The sequence below is a fragment of the Hyperolius riggenbachi genome, chromosome 4, assembly GCF_040937935.1.
Source record: "Hyperolius riggenbachi isolate aHypRig1 chromosome 4, aHypRig1.pri, whole genome shotgun sequence".
In the NCBI taxonomy this organism is placed as follows: Eukaryota; Metazoa; Chordata; class Amphibia; order Anura; family Hyperoliidae; genus Hyperolius; species Hyperolius riggenbachi.
The window spans coordinates 234,616,737-234,636,472 of record NC_090649.1 but is presented as its reverse complement, the minus strand read 5'-3'; the positions used below and the strand labels follow the sequence as shown (position 1 = coordinate 234,636,472).

General features: G+C 41.3%; 1 protein-coding gene across 2 annotated transcripts in view; it reads left to right on the top strand.

Annotated features, from left to right (window-relative positions):
• The window catches only part of COL9A1 (collagen type IX alpha 1 chain), a 220,785-nt gene that overhangs the window by 184,159 nt on the left and 16,890 nt on the right, over positions 1 to 19,736 (top strand). For both annotated transcript variants that reach the window (XM_068281455.1, XM_068281456.1), the window contains exons 31-36: positions 5,910 to 5,945; positions 6,049 to 6,093; positions 8,129 to 8,161; positions 9,870 to 10,016; positions 13,545 to 13,599; positions 18,209 to 18,397. In XM_068281455.1, the coding sequence (XP_068137556.1) occupies positions 5,910 to 5,945; positions 6,049 to 6,093; positions 8,129 to 8,161; positions 9,870 to 10,016; positions 13,545 to 13,599; positions 18,209 to 18,397 (505 nt within the window). The remainder of the gene's footprint in view (positions 1 to 5,909; positions 5,946 to 6,048; positions 6,094 to 8,128; positions 8,162 to 9,869; positions 10,017 to 13,544; positions 13,600 to 18,208; positions 18,398 to 19,736) is intronic.

The window sequence follows — 19,736 nt, the reverse complement described above, 5'->3', positions numbered from 1 at the left end:
TTAAAACCTTGGATCACTCCTTTAAGGACCAGAGACCGCTGGTACAATACCGACCGAATTCCGACGAATCGCCGCGCGCAACCGCCCTCACCGCCACACGCTGGGATCCTCCTGACATATATTCTGCTGTCTCTATGACGGCAGAGTCATGCGAGCCGGTCAAGAGCTGCTTTTATTGGCTCCTGACACATCCAGGAACCAATGAAATTGGCTCCTGACCGGCTCACATGGCTCTGCCATCATAGAGACAGGCAGAGACAGTGAGCTGCGGCGAGAGACGTTGGGTTTGAGCGGCGCGATCGGCGGGGAGCGATGTAGACGGCGGATGCGTGCTGCGGCGGTGATTGAAATCTACGCCGTGCCAGCCAGGAGCCCAACAAAACAGGCCGTAGATTTCAATCACCATGGTCCTAAAGTAGTTACATAGTTACATAGTTACATAGTTACTTTGGTTGAAAAAAGACATACGTCCATCGAGTTCAACCAGTACAAAGTACAACTCCAGCCTGCTCCCTCACATATCCCTGTTGATCCACTGGAGTCCTTCCGAAAGCGGCTGTTAACTACATACTTGTTCTAGGGTCTAGACTGTGAAAAAATAATTCACACATTTCAGTGAATATTTGTTTTGAGTTCAGGAAATATTTGAACTTTTCTTAGACATGTTGAATGGAAGATTAATGGCCCATAGCGTTACACTAAATTGAGCAGTCAGATGCTTATGGTTTCATTAGTTCCCAATTGAGTTTGCTGTGTAGGGTAGGAATTGATCACTGTCCAGTAGAATTACATCTGGATAGCGATCAACCTGTGGGTAGCTAAATATTAAGATTAAAAAGATATTTGAAATAAGAATATATAACAAATATTTGAAAAGAACCTGTGCATGGTTCTGAAGTTATTCCAGCAAATATATCGGAGTCAAGGTGTACCGGAGACTATGGAGGTGTATGCACTAAACTGCGTCAAGCAGAATTAACGTGTGTAAAGTCTTACCACATTGTTGAGTAGAGCAAAATGCTATATATTATATGCAATGCAATAGACTTAATGCATGTAATTCTGCTTAAGGCAGTTAAGTGTGTACACCCCTATGCTACCTCCAACAATGGGTACTTGGCAATTGGCAAACTCCATCTTTCATTTTAGGGGAATGTTCATGACTACTGTTGAGACACACTGTTCTGAGAGCTTGATAATCAGCACGACTCCCAAGAAACTAGTATTTCACTTTAAGACAGTAATGAATAGCAGATTGCAGTTGGTGTAATTGTATAGGATAAGGTGCAATATATGCTCACCTCATACAGGTAATGATAGTGAAGAAAGCAGTTAAAAAAATAGGAAAACAGGATGCTATATGTCATATAACAATGACAAGTCATATAACAGGGTGCCACAAGTCCTTTACACAATGAGTTGCTCCTTATATAGGGCAGCTCATTGTGTAAAGGACTCAAAGCTAATTAGTAAACAAGACACTAATGAGGATTTTAGTTGTAATGTACAGTATAATGCAGCACTGCAAAGCACATGTTAATATGATACAGATAGTGTCAATATCAAAAGAGGGAAGCAATGTTACCCGCCACACATCCACTATTTGGGTGATGTAACACCTTCTAGGAGGCAAGCCGTGTCTTGACTCTTTCCGTAGGCTATAGTTTCTGCTTGGGGAACCTACATATGTAATTAGAGCTGTTTGCTGTGGGCATTTGCTTATTTGTATGTTGATCTGGGACCTATGTATATTTGGCTTGTTGTGTATGGGGATCAGGCAAGTTTGTCACTCAGAGGTGCCTAGCTAGTGACATCTGTATCATACTAGTGCTTTTCAATACTGCATTGTACAGAACATCACTACTATAGATCCTCATTAGCATCTCCATTCCTAATTAGTTGTGAGTTCTTTATCTAAGTTCTCACCCTCTGCTGCCCTATATTTAGAGATGGTGTTATATGACGTATGTGTCATCCTGTTGTCCTACATTTGGTATCTGGTTTCAATACCATTATTATCTGTACACAGTATACTGTATCTTGATTGTATACTGCACTTTGTTATACCGACTACAGTCGTATGTATGTTTTTGCTCACCTTATTGTTTTTGTTCTCCATGTTTTGTAAATGCATTCAATTCATAGTGTGCTTGCATGCCTTTATTTTCTATAATTATTTCTGGTGAGTTATGAGTCACCCTTCTATTTTATAGCAATGTTATAATATCTTTATGTACCATTCATTGATTACGGTGTGGAATGATGAGGGGGTTCTGGGAGAACACCATATTAGGGATGGCAATCTTAAATCTAAAATGCACCTGAAGTCAATTCTAAATGCCATAATTAAATATGCCCAGGAGAACTTAAAGGATATTAGAACCTACCGGAGGGATATGGAGGAGGACAGAGGGAGCGGTGGGCACAAGGAGAGCCTCCTAAACATGCCTGCTCCCCCATTTTAAATTTTGAATAATTTTGAACAGCGCTAAGGTATCCTTTAAGAAAATAATCCTAAATCTACTCTACTTTTACTCCTGAGTGAAGCCCCATGTTACCGACAGCAAAAATGTGTCTGACCCTTTGGTTACTCCTCCCATCCTCACAGTGATGTCATTCTGCTCTCACCGTCCCATTGCCTTTCAAGGAAGGATTCTTAATTGTAACTTATGTATAGCGTCCATGTTGCCCTTATCCCAATGTTCCACCAAAAAGACCAAACATTTATTATTTTCTCAGCAAGTATACACATGTGATTTATCTACCGCAAGGTGATGTTTGACTCAACTCAGATTTCTGGACTTCTACAGGTCTTTCTGCACTGGGGTCAGATCCAGAGTCTGTCATCCAATTATTCCTCTTCAGTAGATTCTTACCTCTCCTTCTACAGCTTGATCTGTTTGGTGGCGGTCCCTGACTGAACACCTGCTCAGATAGAAGGATAGCACTGAGTGAGAAAAAGGTGTTAGTGCTGAATGTAATGATTTAATAGTCTGCCAGGCCTTTACTTACTGTGAGATCACATATGCTCTATGTAATTAGTCTGACAGCGCTTTTTATCCTGTTTATTTGCCTTAGTTTGTTTAATTCTCCTTTACCTATGCAAACTTAATGTTCCATCTATGCAGCTGCATGGGAACGTGGGATTTGTAATAAAATTACATTTGTTTGATTTGTGGAATTTAAACTGCTGTAGCTTTAATCCAGCCCTGGCAGTTTCTGAATGCACTGATTACTAAACATATGCAAATGCGTGTTTAGCGTAGCTCCTTATGATTGTAGGATGCTTGGAATATCTTCAAACGTAGTTTGGCTCCTGGGATTTAATCAATTTATCTTAACTGATTCTTATGATATTCTCAACCTCCTCTCTCATCCTTCTTGTTTGTATTTATTTGCTCACTGTCACAAGAAAGGACAATTTAGAGCAAGTCGCAAACACGGCAAATAAATATTGTTTCAAGATGTGTGCAAAATATTGTAAAATGTCAAGAACTGTCTGAAGATACAGTTGCTAAAATATGTCTGAGAAGCATATCAACCTTAAAAATGTTAAGAGATTTTCAGAGATGAGAGTCTGGATTAACATTCATAGCAGCTGCCACTGTGGGATTTTATTGGAAATTGCTAGTTCTCTGGCTGGTATCCTCATCCTTTGGCTTCTGTTCTTGGTGACCGCGTGAATTAAGAGTTCTGAATCTGCTGGCTTTATGTTTACTATTGTTCAGTGACTGGAAATAGCAGAATCATTGTACTCATATGTATACCATGTCTGAATCACTGTGTGTGTGCAATTTCATGATATGTGCATCCCTTTCACATCAGTCCAGAATGATTTGTCTATAGAAGGTGAACAATATGCCTACAAACAGGTGGTAGACATGAGGGATTAGCTCATACAATGGGCTGAGGGATACATATATCGCTTCTCCCCCCACCCAATAACATGTTTCCCTCGTGACACTAGATGCCTTTCTGTGTTTCATCTGGTATAACCGAATGGAGTCTGATGTCCTGTGCAATAAAGTGCTGATATGCCTACTCGTGTTTGGTGCATCATACTGCATCACAGTTGTGGGAATGGCTACTACATAATGAATATGCATTCCAAGCAGCCACAGTAGGGCGAAGATCCTGAGCAATGTGATTGGTTGGGGTAACCTCCAATCCTAAAGGATAACATGCTTGTGAGAGGACACAATATACAACAATGTTTGGGCACTTTACAGCATGATCAAAATATGATGTTTGTTTGTTTTTTAACAGGAATTCTAACTCCGTGGAAGGTTTTACCTGCTACTATTAAAATTCTATAGGAAGCACCAGATTTATTTAAGAACACATGTGTTAAAGAAAACCTGTACTGAAAAAAGGTTCCCCTGGGGGGTACTCACCTCAGTAGGGGGAAGCCTCTGGACCCAATCGAGGCTTCCCCCATCCTCCTGTGTCCCACGTCTATCTCGCTGGAGCCCCCGGAACGCACAGGCGACAGATCCGACAGCCTGTTCAATATTTACCTTTCTAGGCTCCAGCGGGGGCGCTGTTGCGGCTCTTCTGATGGAGATAGGTGAAAATAGCCAATCTCCGTCGGGTCCGCTCTACTGCGCAGGCGCAGGAGACTTGCGCCTGCGCAGTAGAGCGGACCCGACGGAGAGCAGCTATTTTCGCCTATCTCCATGGGAAGAGCGGATACTGCGCCTGCGCTAGAGCCCGAGAGGTATATATTTACATTGCCGCTGCTATGGGAGGATTTTCGCCGTCGCCGTGGGACCGAGGAGGACGGGAGAAGCCTCAATAGGATCCGGAGGCTTCCCCCACCCACAGTGAATACCCCCCAGGGGAGTTTTTTTTTCATTACAGATTTTCTTTAAGTGAGAGAAATAAGTTGACATATTTATTTCCTTTTATACAATGCAAATTTTCCTGCTGTCCTACTGATCCTCTAACACTTTTAGCCATAGACCCCAAACAAACATGCAGATCAGGTGCTTTGACTGAAGTCTGACAAGGTTAGCTGCATGCATGTTTCAGGTGTGTGATTTAGACACTACTGGAACCTTAGATATTAACAGGGCTGCAAGTCAACTAGTATTGTTTAAAAGATAATAAATATGGCAGCCTCCATATACTTCTCACTTACATTTACATACTATCAAGTTAGTAGAGGATACAATAAAAATGACTAGAATAGGAGATGCTTGGTTGTATTACAGTAATTATTATCCTGGGATAAGACAAATACAGTGTTTGGCATGTACAGATTGTCTGTGTGAAGAATATTTTCTACTCCCCTGCCAGCAACCAGTCAGTGCACCACTTACCAATCTGCCCTTGTAATAAACATACAAGGAACATGAAGTGCACATTTTAATTTCATCGATGATTTCAAATTAATTGTTGTACTCAGATTAGCTTATTATTGAGGTTCCGAAGAGGTATTGCTTCTGTATTTTATGAGCACTATCATTTGCATTTTAGCTTTTCAATGCACTTTTATGTACCTATTAGTTACTAGTTCTTTGAGTGGGTCACTGATCCGCAGTGAACATCTGCTAAACACTATTGCTTTATTGTCCATATTTACAGTATTGTTTCAAATAAAATATACAATTATTAGGTCTGATTCTTTCCAAGATAGAAACTCTACATACCATAAGAAACAAAAAAGAGATGTTGCCAAAGCAGAATACTCACATAAAGTCATGTTTCAGGTTTTATAAAGGTGAAAAAAGATTCCGATTGGCTGTCCTGGACTGATATCTTGGAAATCCTACAAGAAATTTGATTTTTGTAAACAGAGTAAAAAGTTTATTTTGTAGTGATTTATTGTTGTATTATGTGATATTAATTATCATTTCGTGTTTTGTTGTAATTACTTATTATAATTTTAGACATGCTTTATTTTTTAGGGTGGCGTTGGTGAGACTGGACCTAAAGGTGAGCAGGTGAGTGACATACAATACAGTTATCATTTTTTGAATAGTCATATTTTTTTAATTGTATACATAACGAGTTTTATAAATGATAACTATGTACTGATTCATGCAGGGTCCCGGTGGAGACGAAGGCCTTGGTGGAGACAAGGGTGAACTTGTAAGAGAATTTTGCTTTTTAACATTTTACTTGATAAGCTAGGTACCAATGTCCAGGCTGTTGAAGAAGAAGGCCACGTTGCTCTTCTGTAATCTCTGACACTGCATTATGGAGATGGTCTTAAAAGCAGGGCTGGATGGCTGGAAAGGCCACTGAGGCATGGGCATTGGATGGCTGTTGCCCAAGGCTTGCTTCATATGGAAGTGGAACAACACATAGAATCAGGGAGCTGCTGCTGAAAGGAGCTGTACACGAAAAAGAGGCTGTTGTACATGGATGTTACACATGGAATAGGGCGATGCGCATGCAATGGGAGGGTGCCTGTTGCATAGGAAAGAGGACTCAAAAGAAAGTTGGCCCAGGGGGGTGTGGAAATTGTAAATCCAGCCTGCTTAAAGTGAACCTGAACTGAGAAAAATTATTTTAAAATAAACACATGATGTACCTGCAAATGAATGTGACATATTACCTCGCCATCAGCTCTTCTCAGAAGCTCACCATTTTCTTCTAACGACAATCCCTTTCAGCTCTGACAAAATCTTGTCAGACCTGTCTCTCAGGAAGCTGAAAGCCATGGGGCCTTTATCCACTATATCAGTTGCTGTCAGTTATAACTGAAAGGACAACTTATGTGAAAGGTAGTGTCCACTTTTCCCTATGGCGCATCAGGAGAGGAGAAAAAAATGTATAAGCAGACTATGCATGACCTGTGTGTGTTTATTTTGAGTTTTATTTTTCAGTTCAAGTTTGCTTTAAGACTAATGTCTAATTAAATTTTTAGTGTTAAGCAGATCACTTCATATTTGCTTCTGATGTGGCCAATGTTTAAAGACAGGATTTTCATTTGAGTTGATTGTCAGTTTGATATGTTATTGGGTCTTATTGAAAACTATGGGAAAAGTCCAAAGCATCTGCTGGCAATGTACAGTAGTTGTATGAGCAAAAACTCCTCTTTACTAGCCATATGCAAAATTCCACTGACCCTGCAAGCAAATGAAATGTAGCCTTTCAAAACCAGCAGCTGTCTGTCAGCTGACAGTTGGTTAAATAAGCAGTAGTTAGAAGGTAGAGGCTTTGATTGGCTACATTTTGTTCCCTCCCCTCTCAGTAAAGATTTGCACAATAAAATACATTTTGTTTATTGGTGCTATTTACAGAGGCAGTAGTAGTGAACTTGTTGTAACAGGCACGCACAATCGCACACACACGCACACACACAGACACACATATGCGCGCGTTTATATCTCACACCAATTTGATCAGTTGGTGCAGATTTTACATTAAGATAATTTCTGTTTCCAACCTTGATTTTCAGAGTATGTAATGTATGTTTTGTTTTTTGCCCTTGTTTATACAATCACCTCACCTTTGCATTACATATAGCTGAGCAGTTATGTAAAATAACTTAACTGCACAAAATAGGGAACAGATGTTGAATGGCTGCATCAGAGATACACAGCATGCATAGCACAGTAGATGGCTGGAAAAAAAAACTCAACGAGGTTCAGCAACTGTTTAGATTTACGCAGAATATTTTTTTTTTTGTTTCTCAAAAATGTTACATAGAAGAAGACTAAGCTGAAAGTAAAATGGGCACCACCACAATCTTTATATCTTTTTAAACTATTTCATGTGCTTGCTCGTAATACGCGGAAGTAACGTTAGATCTGGCAATCAAGATACTTTTATGGTGGATCTGTGTTTCTGTCATTTGAATGGTTTGCCATAGACAGCGACAAACACCTTGGCACCAGTCCTCCTACTTTGTAGACACTGTAGACTGGTGCCAAAGCTAATGTTGCTGAACTCTCACAAACGATTATACACATATGAGTTATGCTGATCGCTGGGTCATTAACAAAGCACCTCAAAAACATTTTCAAATGGGCATTTGCAATGGTAACGTCCATTTATGTTCAGGCTACCAGTAATGGTACCGTCCATTTCTTTTCAGGCTCCCTGTAGACTGTACTTCTTTTTATTTTTTATTTTTTGTAACATTCCGTACAATTTAACAATGTGCAATTTTTTTTAGGGTGATATTGGAAATCCAGGACCAAAAGGATCTGTAAGTATTCATTATTAAAAGTGACCTTAAAATTGTGATTTTATATTCAATAGACAAGTGTGTTTTAGCTTTGAATGAGGTGGAGAGTGTTAGAACAAATGCCATTTTGTTTTTTATTCATGTCTTCTCCCCTGCTTCCTTTGGAGATTCAGCTAAAGTCAAGAAATACAACATAATGGCCCATGTTAGCCTGAAATGTAATAAAACGTACTGTAATTGTGTTTTTTATATGAAATGCCGAAAAGAAAAGTCTGAAGTTCCTCTGTAAAGAGTTCTGGGAACTCCATCTGCCTGTATTTAAATAATCTGACATTTTATACAATCCTATAATTAATGACCTGATTCTAACCACACGTATTTTCAGATACATTGTAAAGGCAGGGCTATCTGGTCAGTACAGTGTATTCATTTTCCTTTCTTTCTGGACAGTTGTATAATTAAGCTTTTAAAGATAATGAAAGCATTAAAGGTTATCTATTAGTAAGGTAGCATGCACATAAATATAACTGAAATCTACATTATATTATATCAGAAGAACATCTGTTCTTTGCTCACACTCTTTTGTTCTAATGATCCAAATCTATAGTGAGTTTAAAGCTTACCTGTCACTAGTTTAAGCCGGGCATACTAGTAACAAGGCTGTATTCTTCTTCTTATACATTAATCTGTGCTATTAATAAGCTATTGCAGGATGCATTGTCAGTGTAGTGAGAAACTTAAAGGACAACTGTGACAAATGAGAGGGATATGAAGGCTGCCATATTTATTTCCTTTTAAACAACACCAGTTGAACGGCAGCTCTTCTGGTCTATTTGGCAGCAGTAGTGTCTGAATCACACCAGAAACAAGCATGCAGCTTATCTGGTCAGATTAGCTAATCACTCTTGTTAGCTTAAAGTAATTCAGTGGCTATAAGAAGCAAAAGCAAACACAATTCAACAACTATGTATTTACAATATATGTAAATGCATGTGTACATTTCATTGTATAAACATTTGGTTTGTTATCAGGAAAATGTTATCACAAAGACTAATTGTGTTAATTGTTATGTATTTATACTTCATAACCGTTCCAAAGCCAGAGCAAATAATACCTAGTCTGTATAGCTAATCAGCCTAGGTTAAACATCACAGGGAGGGCAGAGCTACATTCAATATACATCAAAATATATATGTAGGAAGTGTTTCAGATGCTAAAACCAAGAAAATTACAGTATAAGTGGGTATCCTGAATAATGTACTGCATTCTACTATATGTCACTACAGTGCCTGAGTTGCCACTGAAATGCTTTGCCTTATAATCTAATGTATCTTTCACAGTCATAAAAGAACACTTGGGCAGTTTTTGAAAGGAAACCAGCTTTGAGTGCTTTTTGATTTATGGGAAAAGTATACCCATACAGAGAATATTCAAAAGCTATGATGACAGTGCTCTTAAAGGGAATCAAATGGAGTCCCACTTAGCTATAGTACAATACATGTCATAATGCAAAAATCCAAATGTACAGTAGTTGTAGTTTTATTAATTTTTCCTATATTTATTTGGAGGTTAGCAAGGGAGTGATATTTGGCACATTATGTAGAAAAAGCAGGTTTACTCAAATACCAATAGTCAGGTTAATATTTGAAAGGTTGTTTTATGAAATAGATATTTTCAGTATTATGCATTGTATCCTTGCACATATTAAATTCTGCTTCTTCATGTGCAGACGGGAAGCCCTGGTGAACCTGGTAATCGTGGTCCTGAAGGAGGCCGAGGCTTGCCTGGTGTAGAAGGTCCTCAAGGTGCAGCTGGACCTCGTGGAATGCAAGGTGAACAAGGTGCCCCTGGATTACCGGGAAGTCAAGGCCCTGCAGTAAGTATACCTGGAAGCCAGGATGTCTATATACAGTAGTTCATTGCTTTTTGGGTAGCTACGCATAAAAGAAGAGGGCTGCTGTACATGAGATAAAACAGAGAAACCGAGAGCCCAATATAGTGTAGTATGTATTGGATCAGGGAGAATTAGTGTGGAGTAAGTATTATACTTACAAACATGGGTTACCGTTTAGGCAACCACTATATAGGCAGGTGGGGAGATTAGACCTGTCCCCACTCAGGATTAAGATGTCGCTCTCTGAAGAAGGAAAGGAGGGTTTGTCACCCTTCCAACCACCAAGGGTGGATATCTTGACAAGTAGATGTACAGAGACGCCAAAAGGATAAAATATGCTAAAATGTTTAAAATATTCGGGTGGCGGCGGTGGACTGGCCACTCAGAAATAGACTCGATGCTGTCGCTTAAGATAAAGACAATTTATTCACATACTCCATGAACAGAACCGCAACGCGTTTCACGGGTATATTCCTGCTTCCTCAGGCAATAAACAGATAGGAGCACACAGTACAGTCTCAAGGTCACAGAGGCGCTATTCGTGACCTTGAGACTGTACTGTGTACTCCTATCTGTTTATTGCCTGAGGAAGCTGGAATATACCCGTGAAACGTGTTGCGGTTCTGTTCATGGAGTTTGTGAATAAATTGTCTTTATCTTAAGCGACAGCATCGAGTCTATTTCTGAGTGGCCGGTCCACCGCCACCACCCGAATATTTTAAACATTTTAGCATATTTTATCCTTTTGGCGCCTCTGTACATCTAGCTGTACATGAGAGGCTTCATTTCAAATTAAAAATAGGAAGGCTGCACATGGGGAAAGAGTTGCACATTGAATATGGGATGCTGCTGCACAAGGGTAAGGAGCTGGGCACAGAATAAAGGGGCAGCTGCACATGGGTAAGGAGCTGAGCATGGAATTAGGGGCTGCTGCACAAGGGCAAGGAGCCGGGCATGGAATATGGGGGCTGCTGCACATGGGGAAGGAGCTACACATGGAATAAGAGGCTGCTGCACATGGGTAAGGAGCTGGACATGGAATAAGGGGGTTGCTGCACATGGGGTGGAGCTACACAGAATAATTGGCTGCTGAACATGGGTAAGAAGCTGAGCACGGGAATAAGGGGGACTGCTGCACATGGGGAGGAGCTACACAGAATAAGGGACTGCTACACATGGGTAAGGAGCTGAGCATGGGAATAAGGGGGCTGCTGCAGATGGGTAAGGAGCTGAGCATGGAATAAGGGGCTGCTGCACCTGGGTAAGGAGCTGAGCATGGAATAAGGGGGCTGCTGCACATGGGTAAGGAGCTGAGCACAGGAATAAGGGAGCTGCTGCACATGGGTAAGACCGGTTTCAGACTGCAGATTGACGGCCTGGGGTCCGCACAACACCGCCAAAAACAGGCCTTCGGGGATTACTGTGTTAATATGCAGTAATCCCTTCTGGCCAACATCCAAACAGGAAGTGTTGCTCGCTTGCGCTCACTTCCTGTTTTGAACAGAAGCGTATTGTAAAAATATGCTTCCACGCATGCACGCTGCAATGCCTTTGCCAACAGTACATGACTTCTGGTCTGCCGCAGGTCATTGCATAGGTTGCGTATCAACATTGGCATATGCTTGAAGTAGATCGGCAAACTCCGGCGCACCGCACCCCATGCTGTATGAAAGCACTAGAGACTTTTATTGGCATAGCAGTGAAGTGCGGTAAAATCACCCACTGCACCGCAACAGTGTGAAAGGCCCTCATGGACTTGGGCGTGGAATAAGGGGGCTCTTGCACATGGGGAAGAAGCTACACATAGAATACAGGTGCTGCTGCATACATGTGGAAGGAGCAGCACACAGAATAAGAGGGTGCTGCACATGGGGAAGGAGCTGCACATAGGAGTCTAAACTGACTGCTACACATGGCATAATGCACATAAAAGAGGGGTCCCCTACTCATGGGAAAAGGAGATTGCTCCACATATTCAAAACTTATTGTTTCTGCATGAAACATGGTTGCTTCTGTACATGGAAGTGAGAAGTAGCAGTGTATGGAATAGAGGACTGCTCCTTGGGAAGGGAAGGGAGGGGGGGGGGGGGGGGTAATGTTGTTTATGGAAGGGTGTTTTTTGCTTGGATTTAACATGTATTTAATGGCAACACCATTATACTTCATAATATGCCAACTTATCACTTTGCAGTTCACATATTAAAACGTTTCAGTGCTAAACCCAGGTTTTAAAAAGTGCTAGTGTCGCTAATAAGAAAGATACCATTATACTTCAACAACCGAATTGTGCAAAATTTGTTGCTGTACTACAATAAATAAATAAATTAGTGTAAGATAGACTGGGTGACCAGCACATTATAAGAAATAAACTCGGAGCTGAAGTCCCGGCACTCGTAGCTGTGCTTAATATATTTTAAAGAATTATGTAATTCCAAAGACCTAATCCACCGAAGCTCATCTCTAATCTGGTAACACATGTAGAACCTAGAGAATTGGTCTTTGGCAGGCACCACATAGTTCTTTAAAAGGATATTAAGGACTGAAGCAGGAGTTTTTGGCGCACAGGTGCCTTTTGCATATTGGCTACTACATAGACTGTAATATAAGAGGGGCTTGGTAAACTGTGGTCCAAGGGGTTGCAAAGAGTCCGACACAACTGAATAGCAACTGAACAACAACAACATGGTGCGTCGGGGATCTAAAATTTGGCACTTGACCTAACAGATTGCTGACCTTTCAGCTATTGTGTAGCCGAACGTCTATTTGCTGCGCCTGCTCGGCTATAATATAGTTGGGTGGTGAGAGTGGCAGGGGAAATGGCATGGATGGGGCTCGAATAGGTATTGAGCTGCTTGTCTACATTGTAGCTGGACTCATATGGGGTTGATGCACAAAACATTGTTAATACTGTTGTGCAGACATAGTGTAATACCATATTACTGCTACTACCACTTGCAGTACCGCGAGTTACTCTATTAGCGTGACTTGCAGTAATTAAGTAGCATGACCATTACAACAGTAATGCATGTTACTAACATTCGTTAGTAAAGCGTGTTACCATAGCAATGGTCACGTTACTCATAATACCGTAACTCACAGTACTGAAGTACTGCAGGTGGAAGTAACGGTAATATTGCTGTGCGCTATGTGTGCACGACAGTATTACCAATGTTTTGTGCATCAACCACACTGTGCCAACAGCAAAGGGAAAAGTTAGTGTTAGGAGCGGGTAAGTTAGTGCTACTAGTAGAGAGAGGGAGGTTAGTGTTGTGAGTGGAGACGGGAGGTTAGTGTTAGGCAAAAATAGGGGGGAGGTGAAAATAGGAGGGGAAAGGGAGTAAGAGATAGGTATTGCCCCACCCCCACCCCAATATTTGACAATTAATGTACGCATTACTTCTGTTCTTTCTGTGTTACCAACCTTTGTTTATTTAACTGCTTTTGTCTCTTTTCTATTAACTGCTTAGCTCAACACAAATCTCTTTACAAATCATTTTGTTTCATTTTTAGGGTAGAGAGCCTACAGACCAGCACATCAAACAAGTGTGTATGAGAGTTTTGCAAGGTATGTTAGTCTCCAAATAAAACAAAAATAAGGATTTATTTTATTCTCTTATAGTGTAGTAATGTAAAGCCAAGATATTTATTAGTGTAAATTATAAGTATTAACTTTGCAATGTAACTGTAACGATTGTGGAACTTTCTCCGTGATCAGCGCACAACGCGTGCGCTGACACGGCGAAAATCCTCCACAAGCGTGTAATTGCAGGAACCCAGCAAAAGGTGCTATGCACCGGTAGAGGGAAATTCCTGTCGGCAGATGGCGCTGAGGAGTGCAGAGGAACCAATCCTCTGTACCTCCACAAATGCCAGACAGGAATTGTATGAAGCGCAGAACGCAATCGCAAGAGAAGCGATTGCGAATGAGAACGAGCAAAGGGACAGGTTGTATGTGTGTGCGCCAACCTAGTCGCCACCCCGTGACAGTGCACACACAACAGCAGATATGAAATAGGAACGCGATCGCAAGAGGTGCGATCGCCAGACGTGACACAAGGCAGATCAGAACAGAATACGAGGTCAGCAAAGGCACAGCAAATAATACAATGAGAATAACAAGGAAAATAACAAACGCTAACTGAACGCGAACACCGCACTCATTCGCAACAGTGCACGGGTTCGTGCGCGGTCTCCACATGATAAGCACAATAGAGACAAGCACGCCTAACTAACCATTGACAGACAAACATGAAACAGAGGACGCGAGCGCTTGCTTAACGGTTACCTCACCGAGCCTCCAGCAAGCGTTCGTAGCAGACAAGACAGACACACGAAAACAGGGACAAGCGAGAGATAGGATCCACAGCACTAGCGAAAGTGGCTAGCGTGACCAAGGTACAGAGTAGCAGAACAGAAGGATCCACAGCACTAGCGGAAAGTGGCCAGCGCGATCCCAGGAGACAGAACAGAAGGATCCACAGCGCTAGCGAAAAGTGGCAAGCGCGATCCCAGGAGACAGAACAGAAGAGATAGCTGGTAGCAACCGCTGCACCAGCTATACTCCAAGAACAGAGATCAGAACCATGTCCTGTCGACCACCGCTGGGACAGGACAATAGCAACAGAACAAACAAACAGATAAGCAATCCTAACTGCACTAAGGAAACCTGCCTAGTGCAGTTTTCCAGGAATTACTCTAAGCTGATCTTCAAACAGAGAGTAAGGCTGACACTCCTCCAGAGTGTTTCACAGGAAGACTCCTTATGACCAGCCAAGCATTGTGGGAAACACATAGTACTTATAGTACACGCCTCCAATGAATGTGGCCAGGCAATTTGCATGACAACGTATGCAAATTCCTCAGCAAGCACAAGCTGCAAAACTGACAGAAGCTCTTCTTTCCAGAGTCCTGCAGCATGCAAACCTAAACAATGGTCAAAAAGCGGCCTGCCTGCACAGGCAGCTGAGCAGATCATTACAGTAACCTTTCAATGCAAAGCCCAATCTACCCGATATGATTCTTTGTGAGATTCGAGTACGATTCTATTTACGATTCGATTAAATTTGACGTGTCCGATTGGGATTTGATTCCATTCAATTCGATTTGCAATTGGCAAATAAGGATTTATTCTATTCTCTTATAGTGTAGTAATATTAAGCCAAGATATTTATTAGTGTAAATTATAAGTATTAACTTTGCAATGTAACCTTTGAATTTTAAGATGCTTTGTGTTGTTGTGCTTCCAGTATTCTTTTTTTCTTATCTTCTCTACAAAATACTTCATCACCTTGCAAAAAATTGTTACACAACAAAAGTCTTTTGACAATTGTGCTGCATAGAAGACAGCTGTTGAGTGTGTGTATGGGGCTTCAAGCACATATGGAGCTTGATTCACAAAAGAGTGTTAACTGATGGCACGGCCGTTTTGCATGAATTTTTGCATTTTGCGCGATCGCAAATTTTCGCGTGAAACGATAACAGTAACCTTTGCACGAAAATGATATCGTTTGCGCGTGAAAATTTGCATTTGCGCATGAAAACGTTATCGTTAATTCGCGATCGCGCGAAACGTGAAAATTCGTGCAATAACGGTCATGCTATCAGTTAGCACTCTTTTGTGAATCAAGCCCATGGTCTGATTTTTGTGTCTTCTTAAGTCCCATAGACATGCTCAACAGCGTTCTTTTATGCAGCACAATTATCAAACAACTTTTGTTGTGAAACAAGTTGAACAATCAAAAAAAAGTTGCTTGCTATTCTTCACACAACTGATAAGACTGATAAGACATCAATCCAACTGTTGGATTGATGTCTTATCAGTTTTATCAGTTGTGTGAACAATAGCAAGCAACTTTTTCTTGATTGTTCAACTTGTTTTACAAGTATGTGCAGTAGCTGAATGCTCAAATGTGCTAATGGCTGCTCACCTGGCTTATCAGCAACTGTTTATAAAATGGAAGTGAGTCTTCAGAACAAACAATCCTCGTTTTTTTTGTTAAATTACGTATTACAGGGAGCCTGAAAGGAGAAAACAAATCGGTTCTTTTCCGTTAGCCGGGCGCATCTACTAGGTGCCGATAAAACTCCACCAGTTACATCTTTCCCTACTATCCATGACAGCCTGGAGGGGGAATAATAATTAACACCACCTGGTGGTTGCGCCCGGCTAACGGAATAGTACCAAGAAATCTAAACTTAAAGAGGAACTGTGACCCAGGATTGAACTTCATCCCAATCAGTAGCCGATACCCTCTTTCCCACATGAAATCTTTACTTTTACCTGAATAGATCATCAAGAAAAATCTGTGTGGCTGATATTGTGGTGAAACCCCTCCCACAGTGTGATGCTATGCCTATGACCGTGGCCCTGACAGTTTGCTGTCTGTGAACCTCGTTGCATTGTGGGAAATAACGGCTTTTTCCAACTGCCAAGCAAGCCCTATCTTACTGTGTGCATAGAATTCTCAGTAAACAAACATTCTGCAGAGATCACTTGGCAGGACTAAAGATGTCACCACCAGTGATACATTTCAGAATGAAAATCAGGGAGAGTAAAGATTTCGCAATGGGCAAACACTGAATAAATTATAAATGAATATTGAATTCTTGAATCACATTGTAGAAAAAAGGAAAAAAATGCACATGCACATTTGCATTAAAAAAAGTCATATATGCATATGCGAATTCGCATTCCTTGCAAATTTCGTATCTAGAGCACAGGGTGCAATATGGCACCCTCTATATTAATACAATTTTGTTTCAGGTGGTCTGTAGTCCACAGGGTATTTTGGATTCTGGAGCTCCACTAAGATCTCTTGCAGCTTTTTAATTTGATATAACATGTACCCCATGGCTGATGCTACTCCACTCATCCTCTCCCTACCCTTTTCCACAAAATGTGCGCATAATTGCAGAGATGGGGGGAGGGGGAGGAATCAAAGGTTGTTGTAAAATTAGGAACTTCATCCACTCCTGTCATTCCTCGATCCTCTGGTCATCTGCAGCAACCTTCTGTCAGCTGTATGTGTGGTCTGTGCGCTTCCTCATCATGATCCCATGCATGGAAATGTGATGCAATTTGCATAGTATGTAAAAAAGTAGCCCGTGACTGACCAGCTTTCAAAGGGGCGCTGCGGCTGACTGGAGGGTCGTGGGATGATGGGCAGGGTACTGGACGACTGCAGAGGGCTGGGAGAAACCCCAGGTTGGTTAAACTGCTTTTTTTCACTTACGATTCCCTTTAAGCATTTTTCTGTCTTGCCATTTCGGAACACTGCATTGTGTGTTCTTTTACACGTGATGCACCACAGCTTACTCTGTTTATATAGTCATATAATTATATTGCATAGATTAATGGCAAACTTCAGATTGCTTATATTGGTTTTATGTGCATATAAAACTATGTTGTTCATAGTGGTCCGAGCAAAAACGTCCCGATTGGTATTTTATGACCTTTTGCCAATCTCTCCAACATGTGCAGATTTTTACATTTCTGGGAAATATGTTTTGTTGCCATGGATGAAAATAAAATGCAGTGTGAGCTTACTGTCATAGCTGACTCTATATTGAAATAAAAAAAATACATTTCAATGAAATTACAAAGGATTTTTGCTACCTTGATCTATGTTTATTACAGTTTTCTGAAAAAAGAGGAATTTACCTGTAACAAATTAATGTCTTCATTTTTTTCACTAAAAACACCTCTAGGCTCAATAGAACTGGACAGTCAATACTGAAAAACAGTTAAAGCAGATCTCCAGCCTAAAGAAAAAAATCTAGCAGGGTTTCTGTAAAAGAAAGTTATAGTTATCTGCCCTGCCTTGTCCCACAAAGCCGTCCTGTAGACCCCCCATCATCCGACTTCTGGTGCATGGCCCCGCCTCCCCTCTCTACCTGGAGAAAAACTCCAACATCTTGACGTTTTTCTCCGGGGGAGAAAGATGAGACAGGAGCCCTGCGCCAGAGGTGGGGAGATGTGGGGTCTTCCTTTGGGACGGCTTTGCAGGACAAGGCAGCGTAGGTAACTATAACCTTCTTTTACAGAACCCTGCTAGTTATTTTCTTTAGGCTGGAGATCCGCTTTTATTTAAAAAAAAAGGGCAAATAATATATTAACTTATGAGTATTATTATTATTTTTATATTATTCTTGTATTTTAATTGTCATTTTTACAGACCAATTAGCAAACATGGCAGCCAGTCTAAGAAGACCAGAATCTGGAGCTGCTGGCCTCCCTGGGAAGCCAGGTCCACCTGGTCCTCCTGGACAACCTGGTGATAATGGTCTACCAGGACACCTTGGACCAAGAGGACTTCCAGGTCTCAAAGGTCCTCCTGGGGAACTTGGTCTTAAAGGTCCAAAGGGTAAGTGATAGTATTCTTGCTAACCAAAACATATTCCACAACAGGGCATCATGGTGGAACAATCATTGTGCAATCTGATTATTTCAGTGAGCTCAGAAACAAAAAGGCAGCTTGCCTATAGACTTTTACTTTTGTGAAGGATTTGTCAACATAGGACATTTGAGTATGCAGTGCTCTCCACTGACAAAGGGTTCCAAAAACACAGCATGTGGCCTGCATTCCAGCATGCAGGGCATAGAACCTTCTTCAAATACAGAATGTTTGTCTATGCACATTTATTGCTCTGTATCTATAATTGGATGATGTCAAGAGTTTAATGCATACAGCACGTTCAATATTGCCATGAAACTCTTGGTCAAAGTGTGCAGGCAAACTTTCTCATGATAATGTTTCCTTAGTAACTAAGGAGAAATCTCCTGATAGTGATTTTTCCTTAAAGTCTCTTTCTATTCACAGCTAAAAGCCTTCCACTGCAAAGTAGGGAAGGCACAGTACAATGCAACAAAGGATGATACCAGAGATCATACATATTAGCGAACCTGGACTAATACTTAAAAAATGATTCTGCAATTTCAGATGTGTGGCTGATAAAGAGGGATGGTGCACCATTTTGCATAATTATGTATATTTAAAAAATATTGTCTGCTATTAGATAGCATTATTGTAGTATTTGGTACCATGCTGGTCATCCATTGTGGCAGAAGAAGTAGGGATAGTTGTGGCAGGTATTGATTAACTTGAGTGCCACATAGACCACAATAGTAATTGTGGCTAGAGATGTCGCAATCCTCCAATTTCCGGTTCACGAACCCCGTTCGCGAACCTTCGCGGAAGGTTTGGTTCGCGGAAAAGTTCGCGAACCGCAATAGACTTCAATGGGGATGCGAACGTTGAAAAATAGAAAAAATTATGCTGGCCACAAAAGTGATGGAAAACATGTTTCAAGGGGTCTAACACCTGGAGGGGGGCATGGCAGAGTGGGATACATGCCCAAAGTCCCGGGGAAAAATCTGGATGTAACGCAAAGCAGCGTTTTAAGGGCAGAAATGACATTGAATGCTAAATTGCAGGCCTAAAGTGCTTTCAAACATCTTGCATGTGTATACATCAATCAGAGAGTGTAATTAGAGTTCTGCTTCACACTGACGCACCAAACTCACTGTGTAACGCACCGCAAACAGCTGTTTGCGTAGTGACGGCCGTGCTGGACTGGTGCGTATCGTGGCGAGAGTGTAGGCCATGGCGGTTTTCAAGCCCATATGGTCGCTGGGCTGTGGTAGCTCAATGATAGAACAACAGTGACTGTCCAGCTGATCAAATTTGGTCTGTCCACAATGAA